The following is a 15,364-nucleotide window of genomic DNA, read 5'->3' on the forward strand; positions in this document are numbered from 1 at the left end:
CATGTTCCCCCACCCATTGATTTGCTTTTCATAACTGGAGTGTTATTTATTAATATACAGCAACCATAACCAAAAATATAAAGTACCAAAATGAATCAGCAAATACCTTACAGCATGCAGCAAGTAAAAAATTCCTATAGACTGTACTTCTAATAGGAACACTTTTTTGTTTATTAAGGTTATGTGTATGTTTTTCTGAGAGGTGTGAAATTACACACATTTGTTGCCTGTTGTCTTCCCCCTTTTATCTCCAGGCTAGGCTGAGAGTTGGTAGTTCAGATACCAAAGTTGTGAAACTGTGCATAACTTAAGAAGTATTATTATTATTATTTGCATTTTTAGCAGGGTTGCCAAATGCTTTATTTTGGTTTTGCATATTGTATTATTTATATGATGTTAGCCGCTCTGAGCCCTGCTCCGGCCAGGGAGGGTGAAGTACAAATATATTATTATTATTATTATTATTATTATTATTATTATTATTATTATTATTATTAAAATAGCAGAACTATGAAATGCTGGCATTAAAGAGGGCTGCTATGAACAACATTATATATTTGGACCTTGCTTTCCCACGCAAGAGTTCAAGGTTTTGTGCATTATCCTCCCCTTCCCACCTTTAATCTCTGCAATAGGACCCACCCTATTCCACTGTGATTTGTTTTCTAAACTGTTCTAAAAATGAATTTTACATAGTTGTAACCTACCCTTGGACCTTATGGTAAAAGGTAGGTAAGACATAATTTATTATCAAATAATTAGTAACAGCCCTGTGCGGTAGGCTAGGCTACATTAGTACAAAACGCAGCAGTTCTTGCCAATAGATTGCAGGTTGTGCAGATGCAGGAAGCCCAATCTGAATACAGTATACCAAGCCCAATAAATCCTGTTGGCTTCCCTGCGTGTTTCCCCTCTACAGGTGGCCAACTGAACAAATTAAAATACAGCAAGTTGTATCATCTTCAATGGGACCATTTTGAGTTAAAGCACCAACTTAAAAGCCTACAAGTAGTGATAGTTTATGATACCCAGGGAATAGAATTTCATCTACTTAAGTTACAACTAAGCAGACAAAAACCCAGTGTTTTTAAAGTCTCATTGCCCTTGCCAAAATAAGGTACAGACATACCTCAGGTTACAGACGCTTCAGGTTGCGTTTTTTCGGGTTGTGGACTGCCGAAACCCGGAAGAACCGGAACAGGTTACTTCTAGGTTTCGGCAGTTGTGCATGCGCTGAATTGCAAAATTGCGCTTTGTGCATGCGCATAAGCGCTGAATCGCAACCCGCACGTGCGCAGACACGGGTTGCGAACACTGTGGGTTGCAAACGTGCATCCCACATGGATCACATTCGCAACCCAAGCGTCCACTGTATTTCATTGTAGTCAAGAGGATAAGCTTGATTTTTCAAGAGGCGTTTTCTTACCGCTCTCCTCACAATCTCTTAAAAGAATACAGTGGTACCTCAGGTTAAGAACTTAATTCGTTCTGGAGGTCTGTTCTTAACCTGAAACTGTTCTTAACCTGAAGCACCACTTTAGCTAATGGGGCCTCCTGCTGCCGCTGCACGATTTCTGTTCTCATCCTGAAGCAAAGTTCTTAACCCGAGGTAATATTTCTGGGTTAGCGGAGTCTGTAACCTGAAGCGTCTGTAACCTGAGGTACCACTGTATAAGAAAAGCCTGCTGGATCAGGCCAATGGCCCATCTAGTCCAGCGTCCTATTCCCACAGTGGCCAATCAGGTGCCTGTGGGAAACCAGCAAGCGGAACGTGAGCACAGGAACAACTCTCCCTTCCTGTAGTTTCCAGCAACTGGCATTCAGAAGCATGGAGGCAGAGCATAGAAGAAGAAGAAGAAGAAGAAGAAGAAGAAGAAGAAGAAGAAGAAGAGGAGGAGGAGTTTGGATTTCATATCCTGCCTTTCACTACCCTTCAGGAGTCTCAAAGTGGCTAACAATCTCCTTTCCCTTCCTCCCCCACAACAAACACTCTGTGAGGTGAGTGGGGCTGAGAGACTTCAAAGAAGTGTGACTGGCCCAAGGTCACCCAGCAGCTGCATGTGGAGGAGCAGAGACGCGAACCCGGTTCCCCAGATTACGAGACTACCGCTCTTAACCACTACACCACACTGGCTCTCACATAGCCATCATGGCTAGCAGCCACCGGTAGCCCTCTCTCGCATGAATTCGTCTAATCTTCTTATGAGAACATAACTTTCTACATACAGGGAGCACGCTGTTTAAGGACGGTATGGATGGCCACATTTTCCCTAATCTATAAACTTTACCTATGAAGTGATAAAGTGTGAAAACCACCATTTACGGAACACACAGTAAGATTCCTGGATTGGATTTTGCATTCTTTGGAGGGAGGAAATTATTATTACCCATTTTCTTGTGTTCCGTAAAGATTAAACCAAACGGAATTTCCCGCAGGAGACATCAGATGAAAAGCACCTTCAGCTCATCCAGCTGACTTGTGGAATTCTGATTTGCTGCCGCGGTGCACAAAAGTCAACTGGACTCTTCTCTTGGAAAAGCTTCAGGTTTTGGTGGTCTCAGCTGCACATCTTTGGCATGTCATTAAGAGTCAAAGGATAAATCCCTGCTACATTATTACAAGAGAACAGTCTAAAGTTCAGTTATTGCAGGTCTACCAGTACTGAGGTCTGGTCAGTGGTTAGTCAGTGTGCTTCTACTTGACCCAAGGGGTTCTGTTTTAATATCGCTTTTGAATTCCACCTTCCCATTTGCTGGCTGAGTTCTTTTCAGCAGAGCTGGGATCTGTGGGAGAAGAAGAGGAGGAGGTAGGATAGGAAAACAATCCAGTAGTCAGCACAAAAGAACTCTGAAATCCACTAAAGGAAATCTTCAGTGGTGTTACCTTAAAAGGTGACTTGGAAACTATAACTAATTCAGAATGAGGCTGCTGGACTGGTGACTGGGAGCGGCTGCTGGGACCATATAACACCGGTCCCAAAATACCACCTACATTGGCTTCTAGTATGTTTCTGAGCACAGTTCAAAGTGACCTTTAAAGCCCTAAATGACTTTGGTCCTGTATACCTGAAGGAGTGCCTCCACCCCTGTCATTCAGTCTGGACGCTGGTCTTCTGGCGCAGTTCCCTCACTGCGAGAAGTGAAGTGACAGGGAATTCCCAAGGCTCTCCAGGCAGAGCAGGCATCAAGACTTGGAATTTTACCCCTTATTTACTGCAGACTCTATTCTAGTCACTTCAAGGTGAACACTGTTTCACACTTCGGCCTCTGGCTGCTTCTTTGCAGACATGCACAGGGAAGAGTCTGAGAAACTGGCAAATTGGGGAGAGACGAAGGTAGTGGCACAGTGTAACTTTCAGAAAGGTCCTACTCACCGGTGGAGGCATTGAAGTTTCCAGATGTCGCCCAAGAAAGGAAAGCAGACGCCGCCAAATTAGGCCGCTGCCCAGAAACATAATTCCTGTCACCAGCCAAAACATTCTGCGGTCCTAGGTAAAGTTGAAATGTATAGTTAACGATGCAAATCATTCTTTCAGAGAAATCGCAACTCTTCAAATATCACGTTATCTTATTTTCACCACTTTGAAAAAGCAAGCTATCCCCCAAGATTACACTTGTTCCAGCTGAGGGCAGTTGGGAAGAGACCTTAATGCACAGCCTGGCAACTGGATTTACAAGCAAATTTGCATTCAAGGCTTAATGTGGGGTATGGGTAAAAGTAAAGGTAAAGGGATCCCTGACCATTAGGTCCAGTTGTGACCGACTCTGGGGTTGCGGCACTCATCTTACTTTCTTGGCCGACGGAGCTGGCGTACAGCTTCCGGGTCATGTGGCCAGCATGACTAAGCCGCTTCTGGTGAACCAGAGCAGCACACGGAAACGCCGTTTACCTTCCCGCCGGAGTGGTACCTATTTATCTACTTGCACTTTGACGTGCTTTCGAACTGTTAGGTTGGCAGAAGCTGGGACCGAGCAACGGGAGCTCACCCCATCGCGGGGATTCGAACCACCGACGTTCTGATCGGCAAGTCCTAGGCTCTGTGGTTTAACCCACAGCGCCACCCGCATCCCGGGCTATGGGTACTGTCCCCTGATTCACAGTGGGGTCCCCCCCACAATGGCGGGTTCCTCTCCTCTCCCCTAGGCTGAAGCTCCCAAACTAGCCAGAGATTTTGCTGAACAACAAGGGGGGGGGGGAGATGGTCAAGTGCCGAAAAGGAGCTGGGAAGTTGCTTTCTTTAGACAAGCGCCCCCAAAATAAGTCACAGTAGATTGTACTGAACTTCTGTGTTTTCAGACCCCAGGCAAACCTTTCAGTCTGCTATGCATTTGATCTAGTTCACTCACTTGTAAAGTTGAAACACTTTATGAAATGCATAAGGATACTGCGCACTCATAAAACAATACAATTTTTAAGCCCAATTGAAGAGAACTCTCTCCAACTGTTTCCTAAAGATGTGAGTAGTCTACAGATAAACACTGATTACTAGGCACAAGGCTTCACCTTCCTATTTGATATGGATGTAGATGAGAAGTTGCACATCCAGAATGAATGGTATATCTCATGCGATTCGTATACAATCAGAATTGGGAACTGTGTGTGGTTTCATAAGAGAAAAATGAAACTTTTATTTCAACAGTGCCTTACCTCTTCGAATGAGGATTCCAAGTTCATGCCGAAAGCTACTCCTATCAATCCGAAGAGGGAGATGGAGAAAGTACCCATGGTCAGCTGCAAGTTCAGCCTCATCATCACATTGCGGTGGCTAAAGAGGAGCGAAAGGCTAGTTAGTATTTCGCAGATCCGAGGATCTCGGAAGAGTCTACCTCTTTTTCATCCAGAACCCAGACAGGTCTGGGAATTCAGATTAGAACACATGGAGTTACTTCAGATTTAATGAAATAACAAAACACATTTTATCGGCATAGAATTCAACTCATCTGTTCTGCTTGATAAGAAGGGAAGCTTCATAAACATAAACACCACCGAGCTCAAGTTTCAAATGCCCTCCAGAAGGTGCACCTAAAATTGTAGTGAGCAGAATGTTACGTGCAGCTAACCTGTCTAAGTTGATAAAGATGATGCTTTCAGAATCATCAATCAATACCCGAAGCTCACGAGCATCATTGAGAAGATCTTCTGCCTGCCTGTAATAATTCTCCAATAGCAGCTCCATCTCCTCTGCATGGTCAATTCCAGACAGACTCTCCTCACTGTGAATAATAACAATAACAATAATAGATCTAATTAAAATGCCAGTATACCAAAAATCTGCAAGCTAATACCCTCCGAAGTGGAAGCCTAGACCAAAATTCATCTCCCACCCTAATTCCTAGCCTTTGGTGTCGGCGCACCATACAAAGCAATTTAAAGCAAAGCTCATAATATATAGAGGATCTGTTCAACAATCTGAAGCAGCTGATAGCCTATAACTGGCTGTAAAGTTACTTTTAAGAAATAAAATATTTAGTCCACAATTGCAATAGTTGCCATACCACCTAGGCTGCTGACAAAACTTTTTTTTTGCAACTTGGCGCCACCATAGCACTTGTTGGCATGTCTGTTCTTACAAGAGCAGCAGCATTCTGTGTGGCTAGTCCTCTCCCGAAATGAAAGGCTAGGAAAAAAGACATCTAAATGGTTTAGAGAGATGCAGGAAATGCCGCTTCCTATACCCAAACTTTCACAATGTTTATTTGGCTAATCCCATACATAGTCCTCGAATCCAAAAGCCTTGCCCAACGTAAGCATCCCAATGTATACTTACAATACTTGGGGGTCTGTCCATTTAGACAGGCACAGTTCTTCCAGCACTTCTTCCTCATCTAAGATTTCCAGGAGTGTCTCTTTGAAAACTTTAAGATCTGTTTCTAACTCTGACAAGCTAGAAGCAAAGGAGGAAGAATTAAAAACCAACCGCTACCGCCAAGATGACACTAGAGTCAAGTGTCATTTTGTAGGAGATCTGCATGCACCTGTGGACCTTTAGCTCTTGCTGGGATACAACTTCCATCACCCCCAATCTTGGACTATGATGTCTGGGGCTGATAGGTGTCCAACTATGTCCAGAAGGCTATAGGTTCCTTATATCTGCTTTAAAGCCCTATATGGATTGGGAACTGGGTATTTTGAAGAACACCTAGAACACCTTTCCCCATATGAACCCTGCAAGTTCATTAAAGTCTGTAGAAGGCCCTTCTCTAAGAGACCCTACTTTCAGAGGTGGAGCAGTTGGTGACCAGGAATAGTCTTTTCAGTGGTGGCTCCCGAGGTGCAGACCTACATTAGCATCAGTGATGCACCAGGTTCAAACTGTTTTCTTCCTCAGGTCTTTTAATAAAGGACCATTTCATAATGTAACTGTTAGTGGGGTTTTTTATATACAAAAAAAATAACACCAGCTTGCTGCTTTTTTATTTTCTATATTTTAGGATTGGGTTAATTTGGGTGGGTTTTTTGTATTTCTTTTGCATTTTCATGGGTAACTTTGCGGACCTGCTTAGGGGGAAGAGGGTTTTGTAAGCATTTTCATTTATAAAAACAAATTATAAACAAAAACAAACAAAATGGTACCTCAATTCTACAAAGGATTTACATGCAGATTAAGTTTTGCTTCTACAGCTAGGCATAGTACACGCTCTCTTCTCCATCCGTATTATACAGTCTTTTTTATCTTCACAACCATCATGTGAAGGAGTAATTTCCAGACAGGTTGCCAAGTTAGTATGTTGCAGCAAGAACAAGTTTAGGATTCCCCTTTTACAACTGCTGAGGATTTCAGATTTGGGACTTGACCCTAAAGCGCTTCCACCCCAGACCAGTAGTGTGCCTGTGCAAGATTCAACTATTGCAAAGCTCAAAACTCAGGTTTTATACAGAAATCTCCAAGTAGGTCATTCAAAAATGGAAAGGAAGTCTCTCTTACCTCTTTCCATTTTGCAATAGGACATGGACTTTGCTCCTATCAACAGATAAAAGCTTAGGGTCCACTAAAGCATCCAGGGTCTCAAGAATCTGAGGCTGCAGGTTGTTAAGTCTCCCGTGCAGGTAGCTGATCTAGATAACAACAGGATCCTTCATAAGAATCAAAACAATCCTTTTAGAATGTCTTGGGTCATTGAAGCCTCTTGCTCAGCAAAGCAGGCAACACAGTCAGACACTCCTGAAATCCCTGAAGCTGACAGGCATTTCCCAGCAGAATCAGCAATCCAGAAACACAAATACTGTAGCAAAGTATTTCTAGGGCTATTGGGGACAAGTGCCCCAAAGAATATGATTAAACTATTTATGTATGTAACAACAGCTGCCAGAATCCTATATGAGCAACGCTGAAAGGAATAAAAAGTCCCAAACAAAGAGGAATGGATTGCAAAGCCAATGGACTATGCAGAACTGGCAAAGCTGGCAGCAAGAGTGCAAGACCAAAATGACGAACCTTTTATTGAAGAATGGAAAACCTTTTTGAAATACTTGTGAAAGAACTATAGTCAAATGAAATTGTGGGCAGGACTTGAATTAAAAGCAGCCGGTTCAGAATGACAATAAATATAACTAGAGGAAATACGTATTAGATATAGTCTTGACATACAACGCAGAATATGGGTGGGAACAAAAACACCATGGAGGTAAGCGTGGGAAGTTTTGTAAGAGAAACATATATTGAATTTGAAGTTAATGTGTTTAAGCTTTCAAAATTGAATAATTTATTTTATTTTATTTTTTAAACCAACCATACTGGCGCAAAGTATCAACATATTTAAATGGTGTATGATGGAAGTCAGCTTGAACACATGCACCCGTTTTCATTATTTAATAAAATAAGCCAGTTCGATCCCTTGGCTGCAGATGAGGCATGTGGTCAGGTAATGTGTCAGCCACTCACTGGCTAAGGTGCTGTGTCTACCATTTCATAGGTGCCCTGGGAGCCCTAGTAGCTAACTGGAGGGAAGTGAAAACTCCTCCTCGTAAGGGTAATGGTATAGAGTGGAGACTTCTGCCAGTTTAAAACTCTGCCAGTTTAAAGCTGCCCATCAGGGCTGCACCTGGCCAGCTTAGAGGCAGACTATGTTCCTAGTCAGCCTTCCTTAGCACTGTTAGAATTCCTGCTCCATGACTGCAGTCATGGGATTGGTGTCTTTCACATGACAGTATATGTTTTGACTCCACCGAGTGGGAAGTGACGGAGACAGGATGTTTGTGTTACTGTGTTCTGTGAAGTGGGACTGTTGTCCTTTGTTCTTTTTCTCTTTGCTGTCTGATGCTAGAGAGGGAGGCATGTTGCAGTGTGTGTTTATATGTAAATAAAGTAGATTAGCCAAAATGCTGAGTTGCTGAGGTCTGTTACGCATGATGCACAAACTCTGCAGATCCCTAAGTGTGTTGGTGTCAGTTGGCTTCGGTCGCTGTGATGTTCGGGCTGAAGAAAGTTTTGAAGCTCCCGAACGACTGACCAGGAGGAAGAGAACATGCCAGCTGGGAATGTGTCTCTACCAGGGTTCTACCAGAGTGTAGGCTGAACTCCTGACAAGCACAATATCACAGCAAGCTATTACTCTCAGTACAGTAAACGCACGGGTGCTTACCCAGTACTGTAGTATTGCTTCGATAGCTCTGAATTCAAAGGGCAAAGAATATGTAACAAGTTGACCGTCGCCAGCTAGCTGAGGTGCCAGTTCCTGGAAGAGCCATTTTTCCAAGTTCAAATTGCGATAGTCTAGGATTAGGAGATACTCCGGTGTAATCACCGCCTTCAAAAACTGAAAGAAGCAGAGGATAAAATCAGTTGGGCTTTTGTATATTTGCAGACTTTCCGGTTACATGGTGCCAACCAGCAGTGGCTCATGTGAGAGGGGCTGGTGCGGAGGGCAGCGGCACCCTCCCACCACTGGCAAGTTCATCAGAAGGGGGCAGAGTGAGGACTGAGGTGCTCCAGGTTGGAAGTGACAGCCCCACAGGTGTTGCTGTCAACCTGGAGCTCCCCAAACCCTGCTGTTGCACTGCCCCATCCCAAGTGCAGCGCCACCATCGGGAGGACATTTTCTACACTCTGCCCCCCACAAGACTGGTGCAAAGTCTGTGGAACTCCAGGGAACCAATCTAAACCCATATGCAAGCTTGTTCCATCATTAAGTTAAAACCGGAGGGGCGGGGATTAAAACCTGGGTTTTTGTGCAGGCTTTACATAGTGTTGGATTGGTGTGTTTTTTTGCTGATTTCCTGATAGGAGCAGATAAATGCAGAGCTAAATATCTGGTTAGTGTCTGGTTTCCTCCTATTGCTGCTGTTCTGCATGCTTAAATTTTATAGGTTTTCTATCCCTTGTTGCTTTTACCTGTTTTGTTTGTTTTTAAATAATTTCTGGTTCTATTTTAGATGCTGTTTAAAAAAAAAAAAAGATGAGCCCTGAATTTCCTATTGTAGTCTGCTGTACATATAGTACCACTTTTTGCAGCTGGGAAGTTAAATTATGAAAACTATTTTTGAAAGCAGAACTGCTCACACCCCCTCAACCTTCTCTCACTGCCCATGTAAACAGACAAATGTATAGAAAGAGAATCTGCCCAAATGACGCTGACATAAAAACGTCACACATAGAGCAGGTTGGAAAAATGGAAAAATAGTGTGCAAGTTTACCATATTGTCTTACACTGAACATAACCAAAAGACTTTCTACAGTGGTACCTCGGGTTAAGTACATAATTCGTTCCGGAGGTCCATTCTTAACCTGAAACTGTTCTTAACCTGAAGCACCACTTTAGCTAATGGGGCCTCCTGCTGCTGCCACGCTGCTGCCGGAGCACAATTTCTGTTCTCATCCTGAAGGAAAGTTCTTAACCCGAGGTACTATTTCTGGATTAGCGGAGTATGTAACCTGAAGCGTATGTAACCTGAAGCGTATGTAACCCGAGGTACCACTGTAATCTGAACAACAAAAAAGAGACATTGCATGTTCTTTTGTATTTCGTGAAAACCTTTAATAAAAATTCTTCTTTAAAAAAAATTGAATTGTTCAGGTGCACTTACTTCCATTCTCATGATAATCCTGTTGTTCCTGGGGGATACACTGACTTGATGCTGAAACCGTAGATCTCGCGCTTGGAGACTTAGTTCCTGGTATAGCTCTGTTTTCTTTCTTTCTGCCAAGGAGGAGTTTATTAAAAAAACAACAACACAACAATGTGAAATGAGAACAAAGACCACAGCAGCTTCTCGAAGGCATCACTCCAGCAAGCACAAGACCCAGAGAAATTAACGGATCCAGAGTATGGGCTGAGTCCACATGACACAGACACCTTGTTGAAATAAAGCAGGATGGGATCCTGCTTGCAAACCCCAGGTCAGCCATGTTGAGTATATTGAAAAAGGTTAAGGGAACAATCTTATGCACAAGAAGCTGGCATAAAGCAAGCCGGGGTAAGTTAAGTTACTCCAGTAAGATCCAAACCATGTTCAGCCGTGGGGCTGCTGTTGCTCTGCTTAAGCCTGGAAGAGGGAAATCAATTATTTAAAATAGTGTTCTATGCCTGGTTGCCAGGTCATTTGAGTAAGCTGAATGGGATCAGGATCCAGACTAGCTCCACCACCACCCCGGCCCAACCTCTTTTGGGGAACTTACACTGGCCTCGGCTGGCTGAGCCAGAATGAGCAAGTTACCACAGTGAATCTTTGGCCGAGCCAGGGTTGCGCTGAGCCAGAGATCCATTGCATCTTAAGCTGCTCAGCCTGGCAGATCCTGCCACAGCACTGCCCTCTAAATAGATGAAATTACAGTGGTACCTCTGGATACGAACGGGATCCGTTCTGGAGCCCTATTCACATCCTGAAGCGAACGCAACCCGCGTCTGCATGTGTTGCAATTCACTGCTTCTGCGCATACGTGTGGCGTCATTTTGACCGTCTGCACATGCGCGAGTGGCAAAACCTGGAAGTAACGTGCTCTGTTACTTCCGGGTCGCCACGGAGCGAAACCCAAAAATGCTCAACCTGAAGCAACTTCAACCCAAGGTATGACTGTATTTGTGGATTAGCATCCAGCAACCAAATAGAAAACAATCAACATTGCTGCATCGGCATGTCTTCAAAACGTCTAGGCTTTGTTGAGTTCAGAAGTAAAGACTAGAATCCCACCTACCGTAAAAGCTTATACCACCTTCTTTATCGAATTTCATCTGGAAAGAAAAAAGAGAGAGAAAAATCAGTATTGCCACATTCTTAAAAAAAACATTAGGTAAAATGTACAGAATTCATATGATTTAGATGGTCATGCTATTTCTAGAGGCATTTCTGCTCTAAAGAATTAAATATCCAGCTTAATTCATACCTTGGTTACATATATCTCAAGATGTATGCAGTCTAGGTATGCAGAACTGTGACTTTGCAGCTGCTGCTGAGCTCCAGCTCCCATCAGCCTCAGCAGCCAGCATTGCCAACTATCAGGAAGGATGGGAGTTGCAGCCTTTCATCAGCTGCAGGGCCACAGGCTCAGACCTGGGTGTGGTGTTTCCACCCCATGACACAACCTTTTGAATATCCGTGAAGTAGTTCTAAGGTGAGAAATGATGATAATACATCTTTCACTTTTGCAAGGCGCACGGGCTTCTCCAAGGCAGCACACTTTTCTCAACTTTGAACAAAGAGGGGAGACTGGCGACCACAGTGGAGTCTAATGAAGATGGGCGATATTTACAAGTTAAAAATGCTTCACAAATTAATGTATAAGAGTGAATTGGAAACAGCAACAAAATGCACAAATGAGCCAGGCCCAAATCACTCCTGGGCAATGGCATCAATTAACTTTGTTGGTAGAACAGTCATTTCTGTGACGATTTTTCCCCACACGGCAATCCCACACATGCTTATAACAGAATAATAGAATGGCAGAGTTGGAAGGGACCCTGAGGACCATCTACTCCAATCCCTGCGATGAGGGAATCTCAACTGGATCATACATGACAGATGCCTATTCCATACAGGGATCAAACTTGCAACCTTGGCATTATCAGCACCATGCTCTAACTGCGCTATGTTCATTGACGTTTAGTCCCCAGTAAGTGTTTGGGGTGTGGGGCAACAGCCCCAGTCCACCCATACATCTACTTCTTTTCTCTCCAATGTCTTTAAAAGGTAAAAGTAAAGGGACCCCTGACCATTAGGTCCAGTCGTGGCCGACACTGGGGTTGCAGCGCTCATCTCACTTTGTTGGCCGAGGGAGCCGGTGTACAGCTTCCGGGTCATGTGGTCAGCATGACTAAGCCACATCTGGTGAACCAGAGCAGCGCACGGAAACGCCGTTTACCTTCCCACTGGAGTGGTACCTATTTATCTACTTGCACTTTGACGTCCTTTTGAACTGCTAGGTTGGCAGGAGCAGGGACCGAGCAATGGGAGCTCACCCTGTCGTGGGGATTTGAACCGCCAACCTTCTGATCACCAAGTCCTAGGCTCTGTGGTTTAACCCACAGCGCCATTATGCTTCCTTTCTTGTTCCTCTCTCAGATCTCTCCTCAGGGTCTTCCTCCTTTAACTTCCCCTTAGTTTCTGGATGCCAATAACCAACTCTGCACCCCCAAAGCTGGCGCTTCGGGGGCATGTTTCACGTCCTTCTTCAGACCTGCCCTGCATCCCATAGTAACAACTGGAGGAAGTACTTACCACTGAAAACACTGGAGCCACACTCGCTAAAGTGGCTTGAGATACATCTGTAGTAAAGTGTCGAGACAGATCATCTGAAGGGGGGGGTGAAAAGAAGTTCAAAGTTGTAAATATTTGCTGATCTCATATATGTTCAGCAACAAGTGCCACATTGATCATAAGTCACAGCTCATCATTCTTGCCAAGGTCAACGATTTGCATATTGTTTGCATCTTTAGACTGCAAGACCACCACCGATTAACATGTTTGCGGTTCTTGATGCCAAACTAGTTCTCCATAAACAAACCAGGTTGGCTATTACTTCAAGGTTCGAGGAAAGTTATTTTATTTTTGTACTGGGTAACTAATTAAAAAAGTTGGGGCTAGGAGTGTCAACCAGAACAAAGTTCCCAACTTCTAAAAACTTTTTTACTAATGCAACATGGAGGCAAATATACAGGAATTGTGGTGCACGGACAAGTGTTTCATACACATTTCAATGCACTTCCCATGAGTGCTGGCCCATGTAATGTATTGCACCGCATTTTGCGCACATTTACTGTACTGTGTGTTTTAAAGGAGGGGCAAAATGTGCTTTTATAGTGCAATCCTCTGTATGCCTACTTAGAAATTAAGCCTTACCAACTCCAATGGGGCACAAGGCCAGGTAAGCATGTACAGGATTGCAGCACACTTGGGGCTCAGCGCCACAAACACAATGGGCCTTGCTTCAAGTATGGATACTTGCAACTCCTGTCACTTGTATCTGGCTCAAGTGTCACGGTGCAAAGATGTAAACGAAGACCAGTTAACACCCATGTTCATCCATGCTGACCGTTTTCACTGGGCAAAGGGATTTCTAGGTCTAATTCCTCCAAGCGAGCTTCCTCACGCAGAGTGGTCTCCGTTTCATTCACAGTAGCTGCACTGAAATGAATAACCATTCACTAAGGTAGGTCCATTTGTTTCAGTGGGCCTACTCTTGAGCAAAACGTAGCTGAATGCCAGCTCCGCTATCTACTACAGTCGTGCGTAAAAAGGTTTTTGCTGAGCTTGGTAAGGCTGCGTGAGCCATTCGGACAGGAAAAGCCCTGGCTGGGCTTCTTCATTCGGTGAGCAAGTCGCCCCGGAACTTCCTCCTGCGGGACCACGAACAAACTCGGGCTGCAAAGCCCCAGCATCCCCGGGCAGGACGGAGAACCTGCCTGGGACAGCGCGTGACTTACTTGCGCGCAGCAAGGTCCGCCTGCCCTCCGGCTCGAGCCGGCATTTCCCGGGCCTGCCGGCAGCCCACGCCGCGACATCCGGCAAGCAGCAGGCGGAGCGCCCTCTCTGCAAGAAGCGGCGGCTGCTGCAGCAGCAGATCCCCGAGGCGAACACGCGCAGCGCGACGGGCCGCAGCCGACGGCTCCACAAACGGGCGCACTCCATAAGCGGCGCCGCTCGGACAAGGGCCCCCGGCCGCGCTTCCACGTTCCTCGGGCGCGCAGGCGCTGCTTCCCTTCCGCCGGCGGCACACGTGGGAAGGGAGGCGCGGCCTTCGCGTTTGGGCTCCCGAGGCGGAGCTTCTGCACTGACGGCGAAGGGAGGGAGCCATTGCGTCGCAAAGAGGAGGCGGCTTTGGGTGGTGTGTGATGCGGAGATTGTGAGCACCAGAATCGGGGGAGCGGGGAAGCCCCTAGCCTCCGGATCAGGCCCCCAAAATGCTGCAGCAGCATCATATTTATATTCCTCCCATCTGGCTGTGTTTCCCCAGACACTGGACGGCTTACAGCACATCTAAAAAGCATAATAAAAACATCCAAGCATTAAAAACTTCCCGATGCGGGGCTGCCTTCAGATGTCATCTACAAGTTGTGTCATTTTTTATTTCCTTGATATCTGAAGGGAGGGCGTTCCACAGGGAGGGAAATAGGCTGATATCTCATTTTGATCAACTACCAGTGTTTTTTCTTTTATTCCAAATGGGTTTACGGTAAGCGCACTTGAACACTTGGGGGCGTTTTCCATTTAATGTACAATGCAGGTGAAAAAACGTGCATGAAAAGCAGGCCACATTCAGTGCTGGATTTACGTATAAGCTAAACAAGCTATAGCTTAGGGCCCCACTCTCGCCCCCCCCCCAAGAAATTTAAAGGGGGGGAAATGATGTACATTTCCAAAATATAAGATAAAAAACAAAATAAAACCTATATACAGCAACAGTGCTTTGTGTTGTGTAGGCTCCTATGATGTAAGTAATGGACCCCATCTGCTAGCCTGCTCCCTAAAATATCACTGGTTTGCTCATTTCTATATATAGGGTGCCTACATTCTGCATGGACTAGTTGCATGGCAACATGTAGCATGCAGCTGCAAATGGCTTTACCGATTAGGTCCATAAATTACCATATAGCATATATTCAACACGAAAAACAGCAACAATTTGTTGTTGACAAAGGACAGCTGGATATATAAAGGGCTCCATTATCTTCAGTAGCTCAGGGCCTCATCAAACCTAAATCCAGCCCTGGCTGCCTTCATTATGGTCTGCCTACCTTGAGCCCTGCCTGCTCTACATTTCACAGAGTCAGATCATTGCCGCTCTGGCTTCAAATTTTGTCCTTGCGCTGACTGCGGGAGTCTTTCGCTGCCGTACCTGGAGATGCTGAGGACTGACCTTGGGACCTTTTGCATACAAAGTCTGCTTTCCTGCAGAGCTTAAGTCCCTTCTCCGAGCACTCACTAGCTGTT

General features: G+C 44.9%; 1 protein-coding gene across 1 annotated transcript; it reads right to left on the reverse strand.

The window, feature by feature from the left end:
• Positions 1 to 2,264: 2,264 nt before the first annotated feature.
• Positions 2,265 to 14,145, reverse strand: MRS2 (magnesium transporter MRS2). Its single transcript, XM_083518761.1, has 11 exons — positions 13,858 to 14,145; positions 12,653 to 12,726; positions 11,133 to 11,169; positions 10,025 to 10,137; positions 8,584 to 8,757; positions 6,927 to 7,057; positions 5,769 to 5,885; positions 5,062 to 5,214; positions 4,649 to 4,766; positions 3,375 to 3,488; positions 2,265 to 2,784 (listed from the first exon to the last, which is right to left on the reverse strand). Exons 1-11 carry the CDS (start codon positions 14,060 to 14,062, stop codon positions 2,674 to 2,676), a joined length of 1,347 nt encoding a protein of 448 aa, XP_083374887.1. The 5' UTR covers positions 14,063 to 14,145; the 3' UTR covers positions 2,265 to 2,673.
• Between the last annotated feature and the right edge of the window lie 1,219 nt (positions 14,146 to 15,364).

Source organism: Podarcis liolepis, assembly GCF_965112155.1.
Source record: "Podarcis liolepis genome assembly, chromosome: 8".
In the NCBI taxonomy this organism is placed as follows: Eukaryota; Metazoa; Chordata; class Lepidosauria; order Squamata; family Lacertidae; genus Podarcis; species Podarcis liolepis.

Coding starts and splice junctions, on each gene's coding strand:
- MRS2 (XM_083518761.1), bottom strand. CDS start 14,062: ATGGAGTGCGCCCGTTTGTGGAGCCGTCGGCTGCGGCCCGTCGCGCTG. Junction 7,058..8,583: donor AAGCAATACTACAGTACTGG/GTAAGCACCCGT, acceptor GTTGTTATCTAG/ATCAGCTACCTGCACGGGAG. Junction 2,785..3,374: donor AAACTTCAATGCCTCCACCG/GTGAGTAGGACC, acceptor CTTCTCCCACAG/ATCCCAGCTCTGCTGAAAAG.